This window comes from Pogona vitticeps, chromosome 1 (assembly GCF_051106095.1).
Source record: "Pogona vitticeps strain Pit_001003342236 chromosome 1, PviZW2.1, whole genome shotgun sequence".
Lineage (NCBI taxonomy): Eukaryota > Metazoa > Chordata > Lepidosauria > Squamata > Agamidae > Pogona > Pogona vitticeps.
Window position 1 is genome coordinate 295330645 of NC_135783.1, and position 27356 is coordinate 295358000.

The window sequence follows — 27356 nt, forward strand, 5'->3', positions numbered from 1 at the left end:
CCACACATCACTGCCTTCCACTTGTAACACTTACGTGTTTTCCCACTGCTGCTTCCCTCCCCCCCCTCACAAAATACCTATTAAGTAAATGGAATGGCACAACAGTGCCTTCTGACTAGTAGACCTAGGAACTGTGTGTATAGAATAAGCGTAGTTGTGCTTCTGGTGCTTTGTGGCCTGGACCCTGGGCAGAGAATAACCAATATATTCATGTATTTATTATTTATTTATTTAAAATATTTATATGCTACCTTTCTCCTAAAGGACCCAAGGCAGTTTACAGTACAGTGGTGCCTCGCTTAACGACGATAATCCGTTCTAGGAAAATTGCTGTTAAACGAAAACATCGTAAAGCGAAATTAAAAAACCTATTGAAATGCATTGAAAACTGTTCAATGCGTTCCAGTGGGCTAAAAACTCACCGTCCAGCGAAGATCCTCCATACGGCAGCCATTTTCGGTGCCTGTATAGCGAGGAATCCATCCCTAAGCACAGCGGGGAGCCATTTTAAGCAACCACCGGCCATTTTGAAAACCCGACAATCAGCGTTTTTTTCATCGTTGTAAAACGAAAATCAGTTCCCAAAACAGGGAACTGAAATAACACAACAGAATAAAGCATTCTCTTTAAAAAATATCCCCTTGGTCAACTAATAATTTAAAGGAAAGGTTATCTGAAGGGAAAAGTCCCTGTCTGCTTACACAAGAACAGCAAAGTTGGGGCTCCTGTGGGAGGCAATAGGACTCTTGTGGGAGGCAATAGAGAAGGCCCTCTCTTCTGTCCCCAGTAAATGTGTCTGTAAGTGCGATGGGTCTAGGAGAAAGGGCTCTTGTGATCATCTTAATACCAGGGTAGGCTTATTAATGTGTACCTAATGTTTTTGGATGGAACAAGGCCACAACTTTATTGGCCTACACGTAAGTACCTCAGTGTATGGGAAAGATCAAATGATCCACTTGTCAACCTGATGACCCAAACTAGACACAGTACGTGTGCTAAAAAGTGCCCATGGACTAGCAGAGCCAGCATTCCGTACTGGCACATCCCCACTCTGTGGCTGCGCTGTCACCTGGGAGTAAGGCAGGGCCTTCAGTCCTCAAGCTGGGTCTGGCCAGTGCCTTATCTCCCAGCTCCTTTAAAGAGATTCTCAAAAAACATGAAAGGGGGAGGTGTTCAGAGTAGGCATCCTGTCCTGCTTAGTTCCCCAAACCACCAATAAAATTGTGACAAAGGAGGAAGTTCCCTTCCCTCATCATACATTCTTGCATCTGGTAGCATGAGCAAACAAATTACAAAACAGAAGGGAGGATGAAGACTGAATGAGGACTGGCCATTGTGGACCAGAGAGGAGATATTGCTTCCCAGGTTTGCTTTTCCTGAAAAACCTCTCATTTTGTCAGGTCAGCCAATCTGGAGCTGCGTATGCTCCCTTCCAAACACTGCTGGCAAAATGAGAGAAGTAAGATACACTGCTTGGGGAGGGGAGCACCATTTTAGCTCCCCACTTTTCTGTACTCTGCCAAGTCATTCAGGAGCTGGACATAGCATAGGCATCCTTCAGTCTCGAGAGACTATGGTAAGATGCTCTGAATCGAGGAGTGTCCCCTCCAGAGCATGAAGCCTGGGTAAAATAATATGGAGGATAGGCTGTTACCCAAGCAACAGATTCCCCCCTCCCCACTTTGCTGAAATGGTCCAATGGAAAGGCAAGAGCCAATACAACTGGTTTCAGCGACGTCGCAGGAGTTGGCAGAACGAAACGAACTGCCTTTGGAACTCCAGCTCTGGATTTTGCCTCTATGTTAACTCCTGAAGCCTTTTCCATGAGTGGATATAGCCACAAGGGAGTGGAGGTTTGAAATCAGAATTTTCCTTCTCATAGATGGGCTGCCTTCCATGGCTGACGAGCCCCACCTACCTGGCCTGCACTTTAATAGTGCGGAAGTATGATCCAACCCTCAAAACTTTCCTGCCTCCCAGGTGTATGCAAATCTAATTGGCTTTCCTAGTTACCATATTAGGGCCAGAGATAGAATTTGAGAATTTCGCAAGGTCTTATAAAGTAAGCTATGACCCTTATAAATGGTCACTTTCCTCCCCAAAGATCTCTGTTGGATTGCTCTCTTAAATTTGTTGATAGATGGGCTTGTTCTATGAAAGCTTACATTAAAATATAGCAATTAGTCTTAGAATTGCCACATCTTTCTTTGCCTTTCTTTTATGCATGCAGAAAGTGAGAGTCTGCATGTTTTATAGGGTGGAGAAAAAAAGAAAGGAAAGGTAACAAAGAGAGAGGAAAAGCAGGCTATAATAGTGATAGAAAAAAGGCTAACAAAATGATTTAAAGTATTGACATAACCTTTTTGCGTTAAGTGAAAATGTTTCTTAGAATGACTTGGATAACTTGAGTTGTGTGTTGCTGACTTTCAGTAACATTTGCTAATTCTTGAGAAAGTACCTAGCACAAAGGACGCTCAATATATGTTTGGTTGTGATCAGTTCTTTAAGCAAGTATCTCAAGCACAAAGTGTTTGAGCGTGTTAGAAACTGAAAAAACACTTGAGGGGAATAACAGTTGACACACGTCAGGTTGCTTGCTTCATTGTTACAGCTGCAAACTCTTTACATCTATTGCAAGCTTGTTTGTGCAAGTTCCTTTTGATGGCAGCCGTGGTTTGCTTCTGTGCGTCAGTGAGGTATGCTCCAAAACAGAACGATTCATAATTTTTAACAAATCACAAGTGATTAGGCATCCTTTGTAGCCACAAATCTGTTAGAATTAGCTTCCTGAGACTAAATACATTGAAGTGGTTTTAAAAAAACAAAACCGGTTTGGGTTATCATTTAGTAGTCTAAACTGGCAGTCCTCTGTTTCTGCTAATTGATAAAGTATTAGATTTCATTTTGCTGCAGTGCTCTTGTATCTGTTTTTCACATCCTTTTCAAACTGGCTGAAATATTAGTGCAGATTTATGCCCATACATTTGATAGAAGTGGGTTGAAAGAAAAGAATATCTTCTGTTAGCATTACTGCTAACCGAAGACGTATGTGGATGCATAGGGGAGTAGATATATAGTACCACATTTCAAGAATGTTTCACATATGTACACATAGAAACATTCTATTAAAAACTAGATATTACTAGAAGAAGGGAATCAAGACCAAATGTTTTTGGAGTTCATAGTCCTTTGTAGGCAATATAGACTTCAAAGGAAAATTGGATGCCATGACATTTTTCAAGACATGCCTTGGTTGTTTCCAGGACTAGAAAAGGCAGCACTTGGTCAAAATCCATTTTTTTCAAAGATGCCAAAACTTTAATACTGGTAAAGCATAATTTAATATTTTGAAGAGATTTCCCATAGATTAAATGTGCATCTCAGCTACTTAAAATATGTTCCGATAACATAAGTGTGAATGTCACTGCCCATATCAAGAGTTTGAGTGCAGGTGTCCCGTCCCCTGTGTAAGTATCCATGGGGTCCACACTGGAAAGTAGAGGTAACTCCAAGTTTATTGGGAGGAAGGCAGGACTTACAGTCCTGTTTTCATCACTGGCAACCCCTCCCTACAAGTTTTGCCTTCAGGGAGCTGAATTTCCTGCACTGGCTTACGTGCAAGTCTCTTTGTGGTCTCTTTTAGTCTCTTTGTGGTCCCCAGATGATTCCAATGGGGCCCATTGGAACAGGAAGTATGGAGCTGCCAAAAGCCTTGTCCTAGTCCATGGCTTCTTACCTCTTTCAAGGAGAGCTTGTACCACGCTCCAAACCTTCTCCCAGGTGATGGGTTGTCCTTGGAGCTGCTGCAGGCATTCTCACTGGTGTTGGAGTTGTCAACTCCAGTGCCTCTTCTTTGTGGGTGCTGGAGTCAGGGCAGGTGGTGGTGGAGGAGGAGGAGTTGCCTGTCAGTGGTAGGGGTGCCTCAGCTGTGATTTTCTATTCTGTGGGGCAAGGTGAGCTCTCATTGTTCTCTTGGGTATCTGCTGCTCTCTTAGGACCTCCGTCCAGGAATCCCTTTTCAGGATACACTCAAATAACTCCTCCACAGTGATGGTGGGTACAGGAGCCTCCCCTGTGTTGATCCAGTATTCTTCCTCTCCTGGTTCCTCTGTCCTAACCTCCTATGAATACTGTTCTTCCCATCTGCTCTGCCCCTATCGTTATAGTCTGCGCTGGCTCACACAGCCCAGCCCTCTGTACCTGGCTCAGGTGTGAGTCTTTATCCCCCACAGCTACTTCTGTATCTTGGGTCTGAGGTCCCTCATTCTCTGAGTCCAGCAGGCCTTGGGGGGGGGGAGGGGAGCTGTGCTAGTTCAGATGACCTGCTTACTGTGCTGGCTGTGGCAACACAGTAAGTAAACTTCAGATGTGATTTCATTTATATCCATGCTATGAAAGCTAGTAGTGATAAGCCTTTATAAAATGCTCTGGCAGCCTCTTGAAAAGTAGGAAATTATTGCCTAAATTCTGTTCTTAGACCCAACTACAATAGACCCCCTGAATCAACAGAACATGCACAATTGTTGATTTAGCAAATTCCAGTTGATTCACTGGATGTGTTCTATTAACAGCTGGATTCAGGCTTATATATACAAATAAACAACCCATCTTTCTTCTAATGTGCTATAGAGATTTCTTATAAACTATTTATGTGGTGAAAACTGTTCCGTATAACAAAAATAGCCAGTTTTCTTTTGTTATATTATGGGGGATTATGGAGCTGCGAAGTAAGACCTTAAGAATCTAATTTAACTTTATATGGCAGGATTTTCTGTGTCTGATAGGTATATATGATTGCAACCAGATGCTTATTTAATTTGAATTTCCCCTCTTTAATATTGCATTCTAAATTGTAGCTACAAAATGTTCATAGGGCTGCCCCATAATTTGTTGTTCCAAATATTAAAATGTTAGCCATTTCTCCCAAAGGCTTCTGTTAATTCATAGTCTCTTCACTTATATAATTTCCTCTTTTTTTTAATTGATAGCCACAAACATTAGATGACACTGGATTTAATTGCAGAAAGAAATATTACATGCTGTATGATTGAAGTATCTTAAACATAAAGGAATTTTCTCAAGGATTCAAAAAAAATCTTCCTGATAAACTAAGAGTAAAGGTCAAATTCTGGAACAGATTATAAAACAGTCACTCTGCAAGCACCTGGAAAACAATGCAGTAATAACTAGACACAGATTTGACAAGAACAAATCATGCCAGATTGATATTATCTTATTTTTTCATTGGGTAACCTTCCTGGTAGACTGTGGGAATGCTGTTGACATAATATATCTTGATGTCAGCCAAGCCTTTGACAAAGTGCTCCATTATATTCTGATAGGCAAGCCAACTAGATGTGGGCTGACTAGAACAACTGTCAGGTAGATACACATTTGGTTACAGATGCATACCCAGGGAGTACTTATCAATAGCTCCTTCTCATACTGGGAGGAGGTAACAATTGGGTACGACAAGGCTTAGTCTTGGGTCCACCAAACTGTCAATCCCAGCAAGAAGCCATGGCAGTTAAAGGGAAATTGGACAGCTAAAAATGTGTAGTGCAGAGAGACCCCTGGTCTTCAAGGCAAGTACTAGTCAAGCCAGATTCAGCTTTTGTTTCAACAGAAGTTCTGGCATCAGATAAAACAGAAAGGTAGAGTTAGGTGTCACTAAGACATTAATGGCAGCTCATTCAGGAGTCCTGGGCCACCTAATTAGTAGGGCTAGATTATAGTAAAAGCAGATCCATGAATCCCAATGCTAACTTTCTTGTCTAATTATTAGCCATGCACTCACTCTGTTAATCATGCAAAATGTATTGCCTGAATCGTGTTACAAGAAAAACAAGGCAGAAAATGTTTCACGTATTGGTATAATGAAATTGCTTCAGGCACAGGACGTGCAGAACTAAGGGGTCCTGTAGGAGATGGAGCATTACATAATCCCACCCAGGGAATTCTTGAGAAAACAGCAGCAAAGACCATGCACTACACATTCCTGGAGACCCACCAGCCTGAAACCTCAACCATTTAAAACATGATTCTGGCTCTTGCTATAAATAAATTTAATTTTTAAAATTACAGCATCGTTTACAGTTCTTCCTTTAAACCCAGCTGACAAAATCTACTCCAGATGTTTGGTAGGCAAGAACAGCAAGCTACAAAGTGAGACAGGAAAGTTGAAAAGTTAATGAGCAGAGAAGGATTTAATTTTTTTTTTAAAAAGGAGCAACAGAGGAAAGTCTTGGCTGAAATTTGATACCATTTTAACAGGGACAGAATAATTAATTTATCTTGTTCATAAGACAGCAAATCTATTAAGTTGGTAGGTTTTTTTTTTCATTGAAAGCCACAAGGACTTGGCTGATGAAATCTGAAATTGTTGTTCCATAATTTTTGCTTTTATATTAAACAAATGACCTCAGATTCTGGAGCAGCTTTTGACTCCAGGGAAAGTATGCCATTAAGAAAGTGCCAGAAATGTGTTTAATTGGTACAGGCCTTGAAAAACCACTGTAAAGGGTGTTATTTCCTATTGCAGATTTCTGGGAAATGATGGAGGAGCCTCAGTTCATACATTTACTGGAGTCTGGTGTCAAAGCAGTGTGATCAAAGATGGGTGTAAGCTCCTCTTCCATGCAGACAACCTGAGGCTCAATGAAAAGGCCCAGGTGTACAAAGACTAGTATGACCCTTTTAAACATGTAGGACTGGGAAAAAAGGATGCAAACAGGGCTTTTTCACAATTTGCCATGTACATGGATGCCTTGACTGAAATGAAAGAGACCAGAGTTTGGAAATAGCAAAATCACAGCAAAATATAGGTTATTTATAGTTAAAATCTCTCTTGGAATAAACACCACAGAGCTGTTACATTATAATTGCAACAATTAGAAAAAGTGAAATACTGTAAAAACATTACAGTTAAGTAATGGGCAATTAGAATGGTAACTGTAAGTACTTTTTGTACAAAGTACTTTTCTAAGCTTTGGAAGGGACTTCTGTCTCTCTGCCACTATGCTATTGCAATTCTTATCCCTACTGAATATATGGATTGGACCAAAAAAAGTGTAGATTTTTTTCAGAAGTCGATCTATATAATATAGAAACTGTAGCCAACTTAATTCAGTTTATCAGATAGTAATTAGACTATTAGCAGATAGTAATTAGACTACCAAAGTAATATTGTGTATCGGATATGCTGTATAGTACTGTACTGAACAACTATCCTGGACAGATAAGCTGTTTTCACTCATAATTAAACTGATTTCCTTTTTCCTTTAATGATCATATGCATTTAAATTATCCACAAAATATTTAATTGTAGAGGAATTTATACACTACCAGCATATAGTAAGAGAGGCTGCTGGTAATGTTTCTATGTCAGCCTAAAAAAATTAGTAAACAGGAACTAATGCGAGTGTGTTTCAATCTGAATAACTAATGTGAGTGTGTTTTGATTTGTACACCTGCCTTAAAAAAAAAGGAAAGAAAGAAACCAGTCCAGCAGGATCAATAAACAAAGAGCCTTGGTTGAGCTTTGAAATTTAGACTTGCAGGATCTTTGCCAAACTCTGGCAGCGTTTACAGAACACTGTAATTTATCTAGACCACAAAGTAATGGCCATATATTTTTCTGCTTGTTTCTCTCATTGTTAGCTATTACCATAGTCTTTATGTACAAACTGAAAAAAAAAACCTTCTTTCCAGTCAGACTCCCCATTACAATGACATTATATTCCCTTGTTTCTCCTTCCTCAGCTCTGAATCACAGACTTTTGTGCCCTGTGTTTTCAAATTAAACAATAAGCTGACAAGATAGTAGATGACTCCTGAAGAGTGAATTTTATTGAAAATAAATACGGTAATCAACATAATTTTTTTCAACATGCATAGTTTTAAACATTTACATTTCTCCTTAGTGCACTATTAAGCAGTTTTAAATAATGACTTAATACCGTCTTATGACGGTATAAAATCAATGGCTCATATGACTTTTCCTACTCCTAAAATGCTTATGTCAGCTAGACCTCTCAGCCTTTCTTTTCAAAATGGTTTCCCCGTCACCAAAACATATTGTTTACCCATCCTGCTGTTGAATTCTGCTAATCTCTAGTAGCCCCTTTCTGGACATTGGTTGTAGTATTTGAGCTTAGAGAGAAAAGAACTCACCCACTCCCTGGTAATTTAAGAATCTGGTCAGCAACATGATACTCTGAGTGAAGTCAATGAAGAAAGAAAGATAGTAATGTAAGCATGGCTGCACTTGAGCTATGTAACATCAGCTGGTTGCAAGCTGTGACATGAGATGGGTGTGAGAGAATAAAGAGTGACTTCCAAGAATATTCTGAGTATGTGTGAGGAAACTCAGCAGCCCATTCTGAGAAAGTCTCTTGGAGACTCTAAGCAGTGCTCCTCCCTAAGATCAAACAAATAGAATACTTGCTCTTTAAAGCAGAATCATCTTTCAGATTGACCTTGAGAACTGCTTGGGGACTGCACATAGGGCTAAATGCAGAGTTGCACACCAATGCTCCATTGCACCCTATGATCTGTACATAATTCATGGTGCTGTTTTTTATCTAAACACACACTAAGCAGTTTGATACCAGCACAAGACAAGGCTTATTCTCATGGTTTTGCAAAGGGCAACACTCCTGCTCTACAATAGGTTTTCACAGGATCTAGATGAGGGGAGCAGGAATGACCTGTTATTTTGGTATGTGTCCTTCTTTTAGAGGTTAGAGATGTACTTCAAACTGGAAGAGGAGAACACATCTTTTTCTTCACTTCCTTTCTTTCAGTCCCTGCCTGGCAGAATCTCTGCATAGTAAGGATGAACTTTGTCATTGTTGCTGTCAAAGCAGGGAATTGAAAAGGGTGAAGAGGGGAAATGAGTTTAAATATTTTTTATGCTATTGGGTAGATTTATTGAATTTGTATTAGTGAAAGGAAAGGGGAAATCTTCTAAGCAACAATAAATACAATTTTGGAAGGGAGGTTTGTAATAAAAGTATTGCTCCCAAGGGTCCCGTGGGTTTAGGGGTGCACTGTGTTTTAGATTGTATTAGTAAGTATTTTATATTCTTGTATTTGTTTTGGAAAATTAAAAAGAAAAGAAAAGTGTGATTTCCCTGCAGTGTATGAAATAAAAATGAGCATAGATCGTTTGTAATGTTGTCAACAAAATAGGGTGTGGGGGAGTATTCCTTGTACAGAAGAACAGCATGGGAGAGTGCCAGTCTAGCCTTTTCCCCTGGACACTTGAGTGCTTCTCCAAACAGGGAGATTTGGAATGATCTGGATTGCACTTAAAAGGTTCTTCCCTTCAGTGCAATCTATTTTATCGCTCACTTGAACGATCCTTCCATGTTTATTCTCCTGGGAGAAGCGTCAGCAGATCTCATTGGATTGCTGGTTTACTCGCAAGTAAGGAGGAGAAGGCAGAGCAAGCTCATGTGCGAGGGGAGAACATTAGCGTGAAGGTTGGGGAGATGGAAGGGAAGTAATCTGCCTTCTCCTCACCCTTCTCTTCAGTCAGGGCTCTGCCAGGTCTCCGCTGCCTTGTCGCTGCCTTGTCAAGGGGAGAATGGATATGTCCTCCTCCACTTTTTCTTATGGCTATCTTTAAGCAATCCTTTTTGTGACTTTCCTTCTTTTGTTTTTAGTAGTACCTTGTGGTACATCGAAACAGCAATACATCAACTTAGTACTGTATACATATTTTACCTAATACAGTATATTAGAATTGTGCTACATCAGGGAATTTTTTTAAGAAAAGAAGACCAAAATAGAGGTTTTTTCCCTGCCCTCTCTTTTAAGATCACAACCCACCTAATACATCACAGGGGTATAATCTGAGATAAGGCTGTCTGCAGTTCTATTTGGGTGCAAACTAATTATCCACATGGCCTGCACAACAGGATAATTTGAGGTGCACTGAATAGCATCAAAAAACCCAAAAGCTCTTTCACTGTGCCAGAAAGCTGGGGTGGGGGGCTCTAAAAAGGGGCAGTTTAGAGCACTGTAAGTCAAAACATGTGTGGATGCCATAAATTGGTTTGAATTAAATTACCAAAAGTGAGCCAAATAGTATTCTATATACCCATCTGAGCAGGTCCTGAATTTCCCCTATATCCTTCTATTCTGTGTTCAGATGAGTTGTTTGTACCTCTAGTGGTCAGAGGGGTGTAGTGTGAGTTTTTTTTGGAAGCAGAATACACAAGACACATTGTTGGATGACAAAGCTGGCCAAAATGTTACTGATTACGGCGGTGGAGCTGTGGCATAATGTAGGGTCATGGATCCAGACACTAGTGGTTTGATGAACTGGTTCCCTGAGTTCAACCTGCTGGGAATATCGCAGAAAGATAGGAGATGAATTCCCAAATAAGTATCAGCCCACCCCCGGGCCCACACATAAAGTAAGATTATAGCAGACATTTATAAGTATCCAGTAAATGAGTTCTCTTTCTTAGCCAGCCAAAACTTTGAAAAGGAGAACCATGTATCAAATCCATGAGACACAAAATTGTGTTGCTAGATAAGATGAAGACCACGAAGACCAGAATTCTGGTTCTAAATTTAACAAGGCAGCTGCCTCTGGAAACACACGACAGGGAGATGAAGATGATACATATCATTTGTTTTCTAGCCCTCCTCATCAGCTGTAATTCACGTGTGTATTGCCTCAAAATACGAGTTCACCTCATAGCTACACAATTATTAATTTCAGATAGATCTGTTTCCCAATCCCTTCCCATACACATTTCAGTGTGTCCAGTTTCATCTCGCAATCACTTATGCTTTTCCCTTGATTTTAATTTCAAGATAATACTTGTCCCTGAAGTCTTTTTTAGAAGCTTAAGTGGGTAAAAGAAGAATGCTGACTACATTGGAGTCAAAATTATCTTATACAGTGTTAAAAACAAAGCTCTGTGCCGTAGTTAAGTTCCCAGTAGTTCCATCCAGATTGCACTTTTTGTGTGTTTTTGCTTTTTCTGTCCTCTTCAAAGATTCTCATCCAAAATTTCTTTCATTGCCAGTCACTAGTGGACAGGGAGGTGGACATTTCTCCCTTTCCACTGAGAAAAATGGATTGCTAGATTTCTCATGGCCAAAAATATTGGCACCCTTGCAATTCTGTCAGAAAATGCAACCCTTCTCTCAGAAAATTGTTGCAGTTGCACATGTTTTGATACTCAAGTTCATTTCTTTGCTTTGCGTTGAAACAACAACAACAATAATAAAAACAGAGAAGAAAAGTCAAATCTGATACAATTCCACATAGAAACCCAAAAATGCACAGGACAAAATTATTGGCACCCTTAACTTCATATTTGGTAGCACCCCCTTTGGAAAAAATAACAGAAACCAGTCACTTCCTGTAACCATGAATGAGTTTCTTACACCTCTCGACTGGAATTTTGGACCACTCTTCTTTTGCAAACTGCCCCAGGATCTTCAGATTTGAGGGATGCCTTCTCCCAACTGCTGTTTTGAGATCTCTCCACAGGTGTTCTATATGGGATTCAGATCTAGACTCATTGCTGGCCATTTCAGAACTCTCCATCGCTTTGTTTGTAACCATTTCTGAGTGCTTTTTGAAGTGTGTTTAGGGTCATTGTCCTGCTGGAAGACTCATGACCTCTGGTGGAGACGTAGCTTTCTGACACTGGCCACTATGTTGGGGTCCAAAATTCTTTGGCAACCATCAGATTTCATGATACCATTTACACAGTCAAGGCATCCAGTGCCAGAAGCAGCAAAGCAACCTCAAAACATATTTGAACCTCCATCATGTTTGACTGTACGGGCTGTGTTCTTTTCTTTGAATGCCTCATTTCTTTTTCTGTAAACAGTGCCATGATGTCCTTTACCCAAAAAGCTCTACTTTTGTCTCATCTGTCCACAGTACATTCTCCCAAAATGATTGTGGTTTTGTCACATAAGTTTTGGCATACTCCAGTCTTTCTTTTTAATGCCTTTGTGTCAGCAGTGGTGTCCTCCAAGGTCTCCTTCCATAGTGTCCATTTTCATTCATATGGTGACGGATAGTGAGAGCTGACATTGTTGTACCCTGTGTCTGCAGATCAGCTTGAATTTGTTGGGAAGTTAATCTGGGTTCTGTATCCACCATTCGAACAATGCTTCATTATAATTTTTCAGCAATTTTGCTCTTCCACGTCCAGAGAGGTTAGCTATGGTGCTATGAGCTGTAAACCTCTTGATGATATTGCACACAGTGGACACAGGAACATTAAGATCTCTGGAGATGGACTTGTAGCCTTGAGAGTGTCAATGTTTTTCCACAATTTTTTAATCTCAAATCCACAGACAGCTCTTCATACTTCATTTTTTTCCTCCATGCTCAGTGTCCCACACAACACAAAGCTTGAGTCAACTTTTCACCATCTTAACTGGTTGCAAGTGTGATTACTATATTCCCCACACCTCTTACTTGCAACAGGCTGTCTAAATACAAATTAAAGGTGCATCACATGCTTGGAATCAATTATTTCTTACAATTTAGACAGGGTGCCAATAATTGTGGCCAGTGCATTTTTGGGTTTCTGTGTGGGATTGTATGAGATTTGACTTTTCTCCTCTGTTGTTTTTTTTTTTGTGTGTGTGTTGCTCCAACGCAAACCAAAGAAATGAACATGTGAGTGCCAAAACATTTGCCAGTGCAACAATTTTCTGAGAGAAGAGTTGCATTTTCTGACAAAATTGCAAGGGTGCCAATATTTTTGGCCATGACTGTACATAACAAACATCTCATGCAGGCTTTGGGGCCAAGAAGTTGTGCACCTTTGTAGTAGGAAATTGTATATGTTTCAAACACCTGTACTTTGCTTTCTATCTGAGATCTCATCCCATTGTTGAATTGATCAACTAATCAATAAAAAATAAATTGTGTGGTTCTTTGACTTTTTTTTGCAGGGAAGGAGATTGGGCTAGAAGCTGTTCAGAATGGGTGAAGAAGCTATGCCACTGTAGCCTGCTGCTTTATTATGCACCTGTGACTACTGTGTAAACCTGAAGATGAGACTAATATCTCTGTCTGTGGTCTGTTTGGAACTTAGAAAAACTACTGTTTTTGAACCATGTTTCCCTAAAATACATTAGTCATTCTGGCTAGGAGATTTTGGGTATTGAAGCCCATTGAGATTACATTTCCAAGCTCTGCTCTGTTGACTAGGCTTGAACATAAGATGAAGTAACCTCCCAGGTCAGCTGCCTACATTCAGGGCATGAGCAATTGTTGAAGGCTTTCTTTTGTTTGCCACAGGGGCTCATTACTCAAGACTCTAAATATAGCTTGTGGGTTCTCTTTCCATGTTCAGGGAATCAGTCCTTCTGGAATACAGATGATGACTGTGAAAATTTAGCTGAGAAGTGGTGTTTTGAGAATTGCTTCCCACTATAACCCTGTCCCTATCCAGTCAGAAGGCAGGCTGCTCTCTGTCCAGGCTGAACAGTGAATGGGGTTGTCACTCTTTTATTCTTCTTGAGGGGAATATTGGTGGGAAACGTACAGTTTGACTTGCCCTTTGTAGCTTGACGTGCTTCTATCTACATTCAGACAAAGAGTAGAAACCATTTGAGCTAAAGTATTCTCAAATGACAGCAGAACTTTGCTCTCCAGCAACAAATTCTCCCTTTGGGAGTGTGCATACTTCAGTGTGCAGCTGAGGAGAAGCAAGAATATTTGGTTGAGCCCCAAGCAATAAACCTAAAAATTCCATTTGCTCAGTTCACTAAGTGTTGAAGAAGTTGCTCATCCATGCTCTTAATTGCTTGACTGATGTTGTTTTCTTGACCTTATTCATATTTAGAATAGTGACTGTTAGACCTGATGATTTAACATCTTCTGTGGCAAGAAATTTTTAGTCAAATAAATACTTTTGTTTTGGGAATGGGAGTTGGGGATTTTTTTAAGCATCTGAACATTTTTAGATTGTGGCAGAGTGAATTGCAGTTTTCTTCCCAGTTACGTAGAGACCTTGTGATTTGGAGTGCTGACTTGGAATATATATTGGAATATGTCTTTGACATCTATGGTGTCATTGGTGGCAAGGATCATCCCCATTACAAAGACATGTGATGCTAATACCCGTAGAGTTCTTCCAGAGGGAAGGCTTCCTGTCATGGGAGTCAAAATTGACTTGTAAGTACTACTGATAAAGAAACTTCCCTTGTTAGTTCTCTGTCAGAGACATAGGCACACATACATAAACACACAATCCTGACTTTGTCCAAAAACTGGGGAGGGTGGTGGTGAAGGGTCAACAACTGCATTTATTCCCTATGCAGCAATAGTACTCTCTTCTTGCTATCCTAAGGTGTATTATAGTTATGATGGATGTAGTATTGTAGAATTTGAATTAGATCTTGCTGGATATAAAAAATAATATTTGCATTCATGTTTATATATAAGACAACATACTTCAGTTTGTTATAATTAATTAATTAATTAAATATAATATATTATATTTCCCAATGATTTCAATCAACAAGTTCCATGCATATTATTTCAGTTATCTGAATAATCAGCATGAGAGATGAAAGTAAAGACTTAAGCAATCGCCATGAGAGATGAGAGCAAAGACTAAGTCTTAGTGGCTAGGAGGCAGTGATTACTCAAACGTAGCCAGTGGGTTTGTAGCAGGATAGAGATGTGAAGCAGGTCTGTCCTAGCATTTAGCTGTTGCCCATCATATCAGTTCTGACCTGTGAGGTTAAAATATCCATAGTCTAGAACTGAGCTGGGCTGCCCTCCTTTTATACCCTTGTTCTCTTTTTGGTCTGGAATTTGCAAATTACAGTGGTGTCTCAACTTACGAACATCTTGACTTGCGACCATTTTGAGTTACGACCAGCTCCAGCTGCAAAATTTTGCTTTGACTTGTGACCGGAGCTTTGATTTACGGCTGGAAAAAAGGCAGGGAAAAAGGTGGGGAATTTAAACTGCTAACCATTGGTTGGCAAAGAGGATGCTTCTTTGTAGCTCTTTCATCCCAGCGGTTAGAGAGTGTGCGTTTGGAGGAGGCTTCGGACTGCCTGTTCTGAGTGAGTACAGGGTTTTGCAGCATGGGTTTGGGCTTGGGGGGTTATGTCTCTGTGCTGTGATGGGTCTTGCAGTTTTTGTTTGCTTTTTGGTATTTTTTTTCTGGCCAGAACAGGTCAACTGAATTTCCAATGGGCCTTGCAGTCTTTGTTTGCTTTTTGGTATTTTTTTCCCCCGGCCAGAATGGATCAGTCACATTTCCGACGGGTCTTGTAGTCTTTGTTTGCTTTTCAGTGGGTTTTTTTCCCCAGCTGGAACAGATTAATGAGGCTTCAGTGTATTCCTATGGGAAATGGTGCCTTGAGCTATGACCAGCTTGAGTTGCGACCATCTTCCAGAACCAATTAAATTTGTAACTCAAGGCACCACTGTATAGTGTGGGCAAAGCAAAGCTGGCAGACATAAGCAGGTCTTTAATTCAAAGTCCATCACTACCTTCTTGATTTTTCTGCCTGCCCAATTTGCATTGGGATGCTTCATCCTCTCCTTTACCTCTCTTCCTTCTCTGTTACATCCCTTTTGGAGGAGTCCTCCAACAAGGACAAACCTGACACTCCAGAGCCCATCAGAGAAGAGGTGATCAGGTGGATGGATTTTGTTATGTATTCAGGATGGAAGCTAGAAGAGTTCAAGTAGGTACAGTGGTGCCTAGCTTAACGAGCGCACCGTACAACGATGAATCCGAATAGCGATCCCCTTTTCGGGATCGCTAATGTGGAGGCATACCGATCGTTCCAGTGGACAAAACTCGCATAGCGATGCCCGCGGATCAGCTGTTCGGCGGTTCTAAAATGGCCGCCGGACGCCCGAAATGGCTGCGCGCAGCATTTTCGCGCCCTCCCCTCGCTTACCGAGGGCGCGAAAATGGCTGCCGCTATGGAGGAAACTTCTCTGAACGGTAAGTTTAGGGCCCATTGGAATGCATTAAACAAGGGTTTTTATGTTCCGTTTAGCGATGTTTTCACATAGCGAGGGTTAATCCGAGGCACCACTGTATATGGCTCAGTGGGTTTTCGGTACTGCATGATGCTAAAGTGTTTATGTTGTAGTTTCACAGTGGTGTCTAGAAAATGCACCTGTTGCATAGATTGTTCCAGGGTGAGCTTATGCAACAGGTGCATTTTCTAAACACCACTGTGAAACTACAACATGGACATCTTAGCACCACACAGTACCAAAAACCCATCTATCAATATACCTACTTGTACTCTTCCAGCTTCTATCCTGAACACATAACAAAATCCATCATATACTCCAAACTCAAGGATCTACAAAACACATTCATCAGACTACAATACCCACCCAATATGATTAAGGAACAAATCAACAAAGTAAAACAAATTCCCAGAAGTAACCGGAAAACAAACCCAGAAGACAGAATGACAAAACACCGCTAAGTGTCACCTACAATCCACAACTGACACTACTCATATACATCTTAAGTGAGCTCCAGCCCATCCTTGACAAGAGTGTTTCACTCTCCAATGCCTTGGTTGAATACCCATACTTGCCTATGGACAATCCCCCCCCCAACCTCAAGCAAATACCAGCACACAATGGACCACAAAAGAGCAACACAGACAGGGGGACTAAACCCTGTCACAAATCCAGATGCCAACTCTGCCCACATATCTATTTTGGCAACACAATTACAGGAACTAATAATGGCACACACAATATCAAAGGCAAATTCTTGCTAGACATAATCCAAACTAATACAGAACGAGAATCCAATCCTAAGTTTTAGTGTTTTAGGGGCTGTCCCCACAAGTTGTACTTTGTACCCTTTGTATGTCTGTATGCGCTTTTTATGCCAATAAAGGTAAAGTAAAGTAATATCAAAGGCACCTTCACTTGCTTCTCAGCTAATGTGATCTATACAATCTTTTGCCAAAAATGCTCCTCTCCTACATAGGGCAAATAGGACAATCTCTATGCAAACAGATCAATGGTCACAAATCTGATATCAGAAACCACAATACACAGACACCTGTCTCTGACCATTTCAACTTACGAGGACACTCTACAGAGGATTTGAAAGTCACTATTTTACAACAGAATCATTGCAAATCAAGAAGAAAACAGCTGAGATAAAATGTATACACATAATGGACACCCATATAAATGGACTGAATATGAGCCTAGGTTTCTTAAGTCATTGCCAAATGTTATACTTCTACTGTTTATTTACTGACACTATTATTTTCTTCACAACTTCCAGGCCCATCGCTTATCACGAGGCTCAAAGGTAAAAACTGTCAATATTCCCTACATTAACACTTGTGGTTCCTCTGCTGTATTCTTTGACTTCTTTATACTCTTCTCCCCTCTTGAGTTTTTAACAGTTTACAACCCCCACCTCTTCCCCCTCTCTGTTTTGCTCATGTCTGTCGTCCATTTTCTGTCTCCCGAAAGAATGTTTACAATGTAACACCAAACTTAGGCCATAAATCACTGCTTGTGAGATGTAAACAAATACCCAAGAGTCTTAGAGCAAATGAATATTTAGTATGTTTTACTTGTGTAATTAGTATCATCCAGCATTTCATTTTTCCCCATTTTTCTAATGAAGTGAACTGGTCGACAGTAGCTCGCATTAAAATATAGTAGTTAGTTTTTAAGGTGCAACATGTTTTTGCCTCTTTTTAAAATTTTGCTTTGTTTTGTTTCTTTGGATTTTGCCTGATATGCTTGCATAGACTAACACGGCTACCTCTTCTAAAACTGTAACACAATAAGGATTCTATATTTATTTTCCATGTTTTTTATATTGTAGTTTCCTTGTATTTCTCCTGGAGAAGTTTCAACTAGTGAACAACTAATATATTTTTAAATGAATTAAATAATTAAAGGTGAATGTGTCAGCCAGAATTTGAATAACTTATTTATTCATGCCAATGAAATTAAGAATGTATCGTTGAGATGTTTGGCTCTGTAGTTGCCTTGAACAGCAAACCACCCCTCTTTCTCTGTATTATTGAGAGTTTCAAATACATTTTTCTACATGAGATGCAAAGTTACCTCCAAGAAACATGATGCTGAACAAGATGATTTATAGGTTTGGAATCTCATCCTTCACATTGTGTATTTTGGGTGAGGGTCTTCACTGGGATCACTGTTTTTTTCTTAGAGAATGGAAAGGAACTGAGGCTGCTTGTCCTTTTTTGTTATGGTGATGTTCGTTAGCACAGTAGACTCTTTGTATTGTCTTTGGCTATTTATGCACTGTGAATTTGTGATTGCCCATGGGTAGTATCCCATATAGATGTTGTCTTCAGTCTGAAATTATTCCTACAATAGTAGCAGTCTTCTAATGAATTTCCATCATAATTTCAAGCTGCATATAATGAACTACAAAATGACGGAGTGAAACACTCCCACTGTCAATCCGTTCCACTCCTTCCATGTCTAATGGAATAAGAGGAAGTTCGAGTTTTATGCTACAGAGGAAGAAGATACTGGAGCCATTTTACGACAAGAGGAAGGGATACAAGGGTCTTCTTTCTTGGGACGAGGCACTCCTTGGCACCTTAAAGACTAACTAGCTCAGTGTGGCAAGAGCTTTTGCAGGCAGGAGTCCAGAGTTTTCAGAACAGGTTTCAGATCTCTGGGAGACCTTCCCAGCACATGTGGCTGCCTCAATATGTCTCTTTGCCAATTGCGTCTCCTAGGATCTTGCTGCATCTGAATGGAGAGTCCAAAATTGCCCAACAGTGGTTCCCGTGTTTATCTCTTTGTAACTGGCATCTCATTTGGATTTAGTTTCCTGTCATCTGTCAAAACTATCTAGGGCAACTTAAGTTCTTTCAGAACTAACTGCCTCTGTGAAGAATAGCTCACAGTGGAGCAGTCATTTCAGCTTCCTTTGGGCTGGATGCCAGTTTATAGAATAATGGATCTTTTTTTTCCCATTGAGTTGGAGCTCTCTTTTGCTCATCTTTATGATTTTTCTTGTGTGGACAAGGGAAAGTGGGCATATTTTTCCTAGTGCTCTGTCTTTGGTTATTTTCTGTGGGAGAAAATGGAAGGAAAGAGTTTAATGCATATTGTAGGGTAGTGCCATGCGGGGCTTTTTTCTGTCCTGACAAAATTCTCCAGTGTAAGGCCAAGTGGATCGTTTGGGAATTTGCCCACTGAGAGATTTGTGACGGAAAGCCAATCTATGATAGGAGAGATCCCAAAGGAAAATTGCTGATTAATGCAGATTTAAATGTAAGAGTCTCTTGCTACTTTAGGCATTAAATATGATTGCTGTGTGTTCAAAGCATTTAAGCAAGACTTTCTTTTCATCAAGCTTCTGTGAATAACAAACCTTTATGGGATTTATTTCAAAGATAAAATTAACCTTTTTCTGCTTTTTTTGGTATTTTTTAATGTGATCTGTGACATGCATCATACAGTATAATGCTACTTTCAGTGGTGTCAGACTTGTTTCAAATCAAAAGCCTAAATCACCAAATGTGCAGGCTGGGCCTTTGTCAATAAAAGAATGCAGTGCAAACTGCCATTTCCAAATCCTGCCAAAAGCATGAATGTACAGTACTTCTGCTTCAACTAGACAGTTGTAATCAAATTTCCCCAAGAACAATTTTGTACTTAGTTTCAAAGCACAATTGTAGGGTGTGGACAGAACCAAACATCTGAGACTGCTGATGATCAAACTGTTTGATTGGCGGCTTCTGTAGCTCGGCCATTTCTTGTAGACGAAAATGAAATAGAGCAGACTATGTCCTGGCTAGAAAGTGTCTCACATGTGTTCTTCAGACTTCCAAGTACACGCTGTGAATTAGAATGAAATCAGCCACTTTGAAATTTTATCTTGCACTCTGCATTTGGCATACCCATATCCTAACCTGACTGCAGCCTTTAGAGTCCACCACATGTTTATACTGGAAATTTCTCCATACACATATAGAGTTTGTTCTCTTATGAAATCATGTCTCAGGGGGAGGATAATTTAAAGACATTTCCGTTTGTTATGTCTGAGTTGAACTAGACTATTAGGGCTTGTTAATGCTGGATAAACTCAAGTCCTAGAACTGCCTGTGGATTGTAGAATTTGTTGCGAATGGCATTCTGATATGATCAGTATGATATTGCCCAGGAGGCATTTCAACTGGAACTGATAATAAAGTTTTTTTCCCTTCCTAATCCTGCTTTATTCATGGTTTACAATTTACTGAGTGGAAAGATGCCGTGCCGAATTTTCCACTGCCCCCTGAGTGCAAATTAGTAGTTCTTCATGTGTTGCCTTTTCCTGAGCATAAAGTGAGAGGGGTTTATGTTTTTAGTCAGATATATACCTTAGAAAGTAGCACTTGGTAGCTAGTACCCTATGTCTAAAACTGAGCTCAGAGTTTTCTTGATTTGTGTTTAAAGAATATTGGGTTTTAAACTTTTAAATAGAGTTTTAATCTATTTTAATTATTTCTCTCTTCGCTGTGCATCACTTTGAGGGGTCCTTGTGTACTGAAAAGCGCTAAATGAATCTTGCCTTAAGATATAGTTATATAATCTTTGTACCTTTTTATGTACAGACCATTTCTCAGTTTATACTCTTCTAGAAGATAAGTTTTTAAGTGTTGACATTCACATTAATCTGTTTTGTTGAATCTATCAGAGATGGTAATTCCGGGCATCTGTACTAAATGTGATTTAGAACAGAGGGAGAATTAAAGAATGTTACAGAAAAATAGCTGTTCTTTTTAAAAAAAAAATATATATATATATCACACCCTGACTACATTATGGACATTTTAAAAGAGCTTTTTCAAATGCATTTTGGCAGTAGTGAAGTTGCTTATATATTATGTTATATTTTCCAGAGTTTGCCTGTAATCTGGGGCCTCGGTTTATATTCCTATTGGGAGCAGGTTTATAATAGATAGCTCATTGATAAAATGACAAATGTTTTCTTCCTTGTTCCAGATGTCACTGGAGTAATAAATATGCCTCACGTTGTTTTTCCAAAGTCTGTGTTATCCTTCAGTATGAATATAGACTACAGAATCATTAATTTGCCATTTCACAGACATCAGTATAAGCCCAGGCTGAATCTGTTGTCGTACTTATATATTTCTCAACTTCAGCAGAGAGATTTGAGTAAGGTAGGAATGTAGGATCAGACAGGCTTACCCTGTCTCTTTTAAAATCAATTTGTGCTGACCTCAGCAACAGAGTGCGTATTATGTACCAAATTGCTATTACAGTAAGCTGCATCAAATACCTCACTTAGCCCGTATAACAGGCTGTCACTCTGTTGAACTTGGATAATTCACAGAGGGATTATTAGATTCTAAGTAAAATAAAAAGCCTTTTCCTTTTCCGATTCCATTTCTTCTCTTTTCTCCGCAGCTTAGGGATAAATATCATTTTGTTACTTTTTTTTATCCTAGCATTCATGAAGCAGTGTCACAGATTACTTCCCTGACTCCACATTTTCCACTGGAGTCAGTAAACTCTGTGTCAAATACAGTGGGTTTTTGAAATGATTAGGGAGATATACACTGTCAACCCTTTTATATGGCTTGCTAAAATTTTAAAGTTGCCCTTCATATAGACTATCTTTGTGATATAGCTAACACTGAGCCGAATGAACTCTTTGCCCAAGGTTTTCTACATAACACAGGATAGTAGACTGCAACTGTACTGCTGCAGCTCAAGCGACTAGATTTCAGGGCCTCACAGCCTAGGGTTCCCAAAAAGGGCCAGTTGGAGAACAGTAGCTTTGGTGGTGGTGGTGGGCAGATGTACTCAGCATTAACACTTACTCTTTAGAATGAAAATGCCAGAGCCTGCCAGAGCTGGAATTACTTGCTGCAGCATCCTTTCTTCCTTCCTTCTTCCTTTGAAAAAGTTGGGCCTGTATTATGTTTACCGATGTACCTTTTATTATTTTTACATTGAAAAGATGTCATTCTTCTCTGTAACAAAATGATACTTATACCCAAGTAAATGGGTTTAGCATCACAACACCAGAACAAACTGCTCTTTATTCTTATAGCCATGAAGATACTTGGATTAAAGTGAATGTAAAAAAGGGAAACTGCCTAAAATCGGAGTGTTTCTTTTTATTATCCTTTCTCCCAGTAATGTATCTGTGTGTAGAAGCTGTTGTAAAGCATGGAGGGCAGTAGAGTGAGGAATGTTGCATCTGTACTGCACAACTGAAATAATATACTTACCATATTTTTCACTCCATAAGACACACTTTTTCTCTCCAAAAAGGTGGGAGGGAAAGTACATGCGTCTTATGGAGTGAATGCAATAACCCAGGGTTCAGCCACCACCACCCAAAAGCCTCCCACTGCCATGCCAGGAGGCCTCTGAACTGGCAGCAGAGACTGCCTGCTGTTCAGACCTGAGCATTCTGCACTGCTAGCTTTCCAAGATCTGCTCCTTGCAGCTCAACTGGAAAACCAGCAAGGCAAACAGGCCTGTGGCAACAAGCAATGCAAACAGCCAATGACCAAATGCTCAAAATCCTGCAAGGTAGGCTTCAGCAGTATGTGGACCGAGAACTCCCAGAAGTACAAGCTGGATTCCGAAGAGGCAGAGGAACTCGAGACCAAATTGCTAACTTGCGTTGGATTATGGAGAAAGCCAGAGAGTTCCAGAAAAATATCTACTTCTGCTTCATTGACTATGCGAAAGCCTTTGACTGTGTGGACCACAGCAAACTATGGCAAGTTCTTAAAGAAATGGGAGTGCCTGACCACTTTATCTGTCTCCTGAGAAACCTATATGTGGGACAGGAAGCAACAGTTAGAACTGGTCATGGAACAACTGAGTGGTTCAAAATTGGGAAAGGAGTACGGCAAGGCTGTATATTGTCCCCCAGCTTATTTAACTTATATGCAGAATACATCATGCGGAAGGCTGGACTGGAAGAAACCCAAGCCGGAATTAAGATTGCCGGAAGAAATATCAATAACCTCCGATATGCAGATGATACCACTCTGATGGCAGAAAGTGAGGAGGAATTAAAGAACCTTGTAATGAGAGTGAAAGAGGAGAGTGCAAAAAACGGTCTTAAACTCAACATCAAAAAAACTAAGATCATGGCCACTGGTCCCATCACCTCCTGGGAAATAGAAGGGGAAGATATGGAGGCAGTGTCAAATTTTATCTTCCTGGGCTCTATGATCACTGCAGATGGAGACAGCAGCCCTGAAATTAAAAGGCGCCTTCTTCTTGGGAGGAAAGCGATGACAAATCTTGACAGCATCTTGAAAAGCAGAGACATCACCTTGCCAACAAAAGTCCGAATAATCAAAGCTATGGTTTTTCCTGTCGTGATGTATGGAAGTGAGAGCTGGACCATAAAGAAAGCAGACCGCCGAAGAATTGATGCCTTTGAATTGTGGTGGTGGAGGAGGCTCTTGAGAATCCCCTGGACTGCAAGGAGAACAAACCTATCAGTTCTAAAGGAAATCAACCCTGAATGCTCACTTGAAGGACAGATCCTGAAGCTGAGGCTCCAGTACTTTGGCCATCTCATGAGAAGAAAAGAGTCCTTGGAAAAAACCTTGATGTTAGGAAGGTGTGATGGCAAGAGGAGAAGGGGACGACCGAGGATGAGATGGCTGGACAGTGTCTGCGAAGCAACCAACATGAACCTGACACAACTCCGGGAGGCAGTAGAAGACAGGAGGGCCTGGCGTGCTCTGGTCCATGGGGTCATGAAGAGTCGGACACGACTAAACGACTAAACACACACACAATGACCAAAGGGGAAAGGAGTGATTCTATAAAAACCAAGGGAAACCAGAAACACAGTCCCCCATTTAGGCAGTTGATTTTCCCACATTTGGGGAAATCACAGGAGTCAGCTCATCTGAAGTGCAATAGATGAGCCTTACCCTGGGAAAACCACTCTTACAAGAATGGTATCTTCCCTGCCAGGTTTGAGTTTGAATGGCCCCTAAGCCTCCTGGCCCTTTGTGTGCCCTGCCCTCAAAAGGCATGGTGACCGCCTGGCTGCACCTCCTGATCAGAACAGGGTTGCACAGCCCCAGTGCTGAAAGAGGCCAGGAGAGCTCCTCAGTGTTTTGGGGTGCCCCACAGGACCCCCATCAGGGGCTAGATGTTCCTCCCACAATCCTCCAGTGCACATATATTAGCATACCTAATATGTGGGGAAGGCGGGGAAAGCAGGGGAAATTGAAAGTTTCAGTTAGTGAAGAGGCTGCTTGTCTGCTTCCTTGCTAGTCCAAGCAGTTAGAGAGCTGCTTGTTTTTCTTTAAAAGCTTCTTGTTTTGAGTTAAACCCTGTTTGGATTAAAAGGTGCTCAGTTTGAGTTGAAACCTGCTTGCCTGGGAAGTGGCTGATCAGCTGTTAGGTGGGGAAAGGGCAGGAAGGGAGAAGAGCACAAAATGGCTGCCATCTGCAGGCTGCCTGCTGGCATTTAGCTGTTTGGGGCTCTTATTTGGCTGTTCTGGGGTCTACCAAGGCACTGTGAAGAGCCAGGCTCAGTCTACAGTACCTGTTAAGTGAATTTCTTTTAGGTTTTTTAAAGTTTCTGACCTTTTTCAGTGTATTTCTATGGGAAATTTGGATTCAACTGGCAAACTTTTCAACTAGTTCTGGGTATCTAATAGAGAATGTATTTCCAAAGGGTGTTGCAGCAAGGAAACTAACTGTGCCTCGTGACTTCTAACTGGATTACAGTACCTGCTTCCTGATTTCAGTTACTATAATTTGTATTCAGTTTTTTTGGCTGGTCAAGAACATTGTTCCTGGCTTTGTGTGTTGTGCCTTGCATGCTATAAACATTCAATTATGTCAGAAAATGGAGATTTGGTCTTATGCTGAGCATGTGCTACTGCTGGTGAATGGGATCAGGTTAAGCTTTGTGTTGCTGTTCTTTTGCATAACCTAAAGTAAATAAGGAAAACCAGCTGTTAAATAGTTTAATTCCACTATTTATCCTCCACACAACTAAAAGGGACCTCTCAATGCAGTGCCCAATCAGACAAAACATTTCTAATTTAATATAGGTTTGAGCTGTAGATGGGCAGAGTTGCACAACAATCTCATCTGTCATTTCTATAAGCATGGGGAGGAGGTGGATGAAAGGAAATGTAAAATATAGGTAGCGTGGTATAGGTCTTATCACTGGCTGATAATGGTCTATATGTACTTGAATTAAATTTATGGTATATGAGTACACAAAGCTTTAAGTCTCTCCATTTGTTAATGACAGTGGTAATGGTTCTTAATGCCACTGTTGACTGCTGTTCACTTTACATGGTTCAAATGTTATTCTGTTATAGTGTATTAAATATTTTATTACACTATTTGGTTCAGAATATATTTTCCCTGTTTAACCCCTCTAAAAATTATGTGCGTCTTAAGATCCGGAGCGTCTTATGGAGCAAAAAATACGGTAACTGTCTAAAGGGCCTATCCCTGTAAGACTATTAAGTCTAGGATCCAGTATTATCTGGGTAGTGGCAAGTAGAGATGGGGGTATTCATATTTGTATATGAATGTGAATATCCCTACACAGGTGGCGTTAATGGGGATGGATGGTCCACTCACCGATCCACCGCGGACACAGCGCGATTCTACGAATGGCTCTGTAGCACACGATTCACTTGCCACTCTTCGGCCTTGCAGCGAGGCTTGTCCTCCCACCTCCTGCCAGGGGTGGCGAGTGGATCGCATGCTGCTATTCGTAGAATAGCTCCATCCATGTCCACAGCAGATCGGTGAGTGGACTGTCTGGCCCCATGGGGCTGGACCCTCATTAACGCCACCAGTGCAGGGATATTCGTATATGAATACAAATACCCCCATCTCTAGTAGCTAGATATCAAGAAAGCTAAATGTCATGCAATTTCACGCATCCACTTCACAGAAACAGTTTTATTCATATTGTTGTTGTGAAAGATAGTTCAAGGGTAAAGTGCTACGTTGTTAGATAGAACACCCAACAGTTCCTTAGAGTTATATGAGTAAGCCTTGGGCTCATGCCCTTTCCTCCTTCTTCTTTCTTCCCCTCCTTTTATGCATTCTACATTCTCTTGCTCTTGTCACAGTTTACCATTGTATCTAAGCTATGCAAATTATTTTTTCCAGTTACAGTTCACACAAACTCATAGTTTTCCCAATTTGGATCTAGTGGCAAACTGTAATTTGCTACAAGAAGTAAATTCAAGAAAGGCAAAAGGAGGGAAGAAATACTTGAGCCTAAGGCTTGTTCATGTAAAATAAAGCTATATTTAGCTGTCAGCCTGAACCAATTTAATATGTAATTTCCAAGTTACATATGTCTGAAATACCGTATTTGCCGGTGTATAAGACGACTGGGCATATAAGACGACCCCCCAACTTTTCCACTGAAAATATAGAGTTTGTTATATACTCTCCTTATAAGACTGTCCCCTCTTCCGCACACCGTCCACACACCAAATAAAAGGTGCTATTCATTGTCACCATTGTATGGCCGCAGCACAACCACAGCACCTCTGGCCCGCCCCTGCATCTCCCTGTGACCAACACTAGTGCACAAGTGCGCATGTGTGAGCTCTGTGTAGACAAGGGGCAGGCCGGAGCGCCGTTGCTTCCCACCAAGCAGAACAGGCCGATCACGTCGAAAAGGCTGGCACCCCTGTCTCGCTGCTGATGCTCGCCGCAGCTGCGCTGGATACCGCGCGATACTGGATGGTATGTAGAATGAGGTGGGCAGGCATTGGGAGGCTACTGTGGGCACCGGGCGAGCATCAGAAGGCCACTGTGGGCAGCTATGTCTATCCCAACTGAAATGCACCCGGCGTATACGACCCACCACTTGGAGGCATGTTTTTCAGGGCAAAAAAGTAGTCTTATATGCCACCAAATACAGTACTTTTACTTCTCACAATCTGTGATCGGAGACCTGTTCAAAAGGAACTATGGCCATGTTGATTCCTTTGGACTTTTCAGCTCTTTTTTATAACCGCTAACAACAGTTTCATTCTTCGTCACCTGAAACTTTGGGGTGGTGAGTACTGTGTTTCATTGGTTCTTCATTTAAGGTTCAGTCTTATTTCCCATAACTTTCAAATATTCTTGGGAAAGCTAGATAAAATCTATATGTTCGCGAAGGCTTTCACAGCCGGGATCTAATGGTTGTTCTGGGTTTTTCGGGCTCTTTGGCCGTGTTCTGAAGGTTGTTCTTCCTGATGTTTCGCCAGTCTCTGTGGCCGGCATCTTCAGAACACGGCCAAAGAGCCCGAAAAACCCAGAACAACCAGAACAACCACTAGATAAAATCATTTAGATATTTGGCCTACAATAGTGT

At 40.8% G+C, this 27356-nt stretch overlaps 1 protein-coding gene and 1 pseudogene across 8 annotated transcripts in view; one reads left to right on the forward strand and one right to left on the reverse strand.

Annotated features, from left to right (window-relative positions):
* Positions 1–27356, forward strand: part of RAD51B (RAD51 paralog B) — a 473685-nt gene that overhangs the window by 138482 nt on the left and 307847 nt on the right. For 6 of the 8 annotated variants that reach the window (XR_012082526.2, XR_012082524.2, XR_012082523.2 and 3 more), the window contains exon 9: positions 17292–17318. The exons of the other annotated variants lie outside the window; for them this stretch is intronic. Coding sequence is in view for 3 of the 6 variants with exons in the window: in XM_072986151.2 (XP_072842252.2) it covers positions 17292–17318 (27 nt within the window). In the remaining 3 variants the exon portion in view is untranslated. The remainder of the gene's footprint in view (positions 1–17291; positions 17319–27356) is intronic. 8 annotated transcript variants of the gene reach the window in all.
* LOC144586195 (U1 spliceosomal RNA) lies at positions 23828–23982 on the reverse strand (annotated as a pseudogene).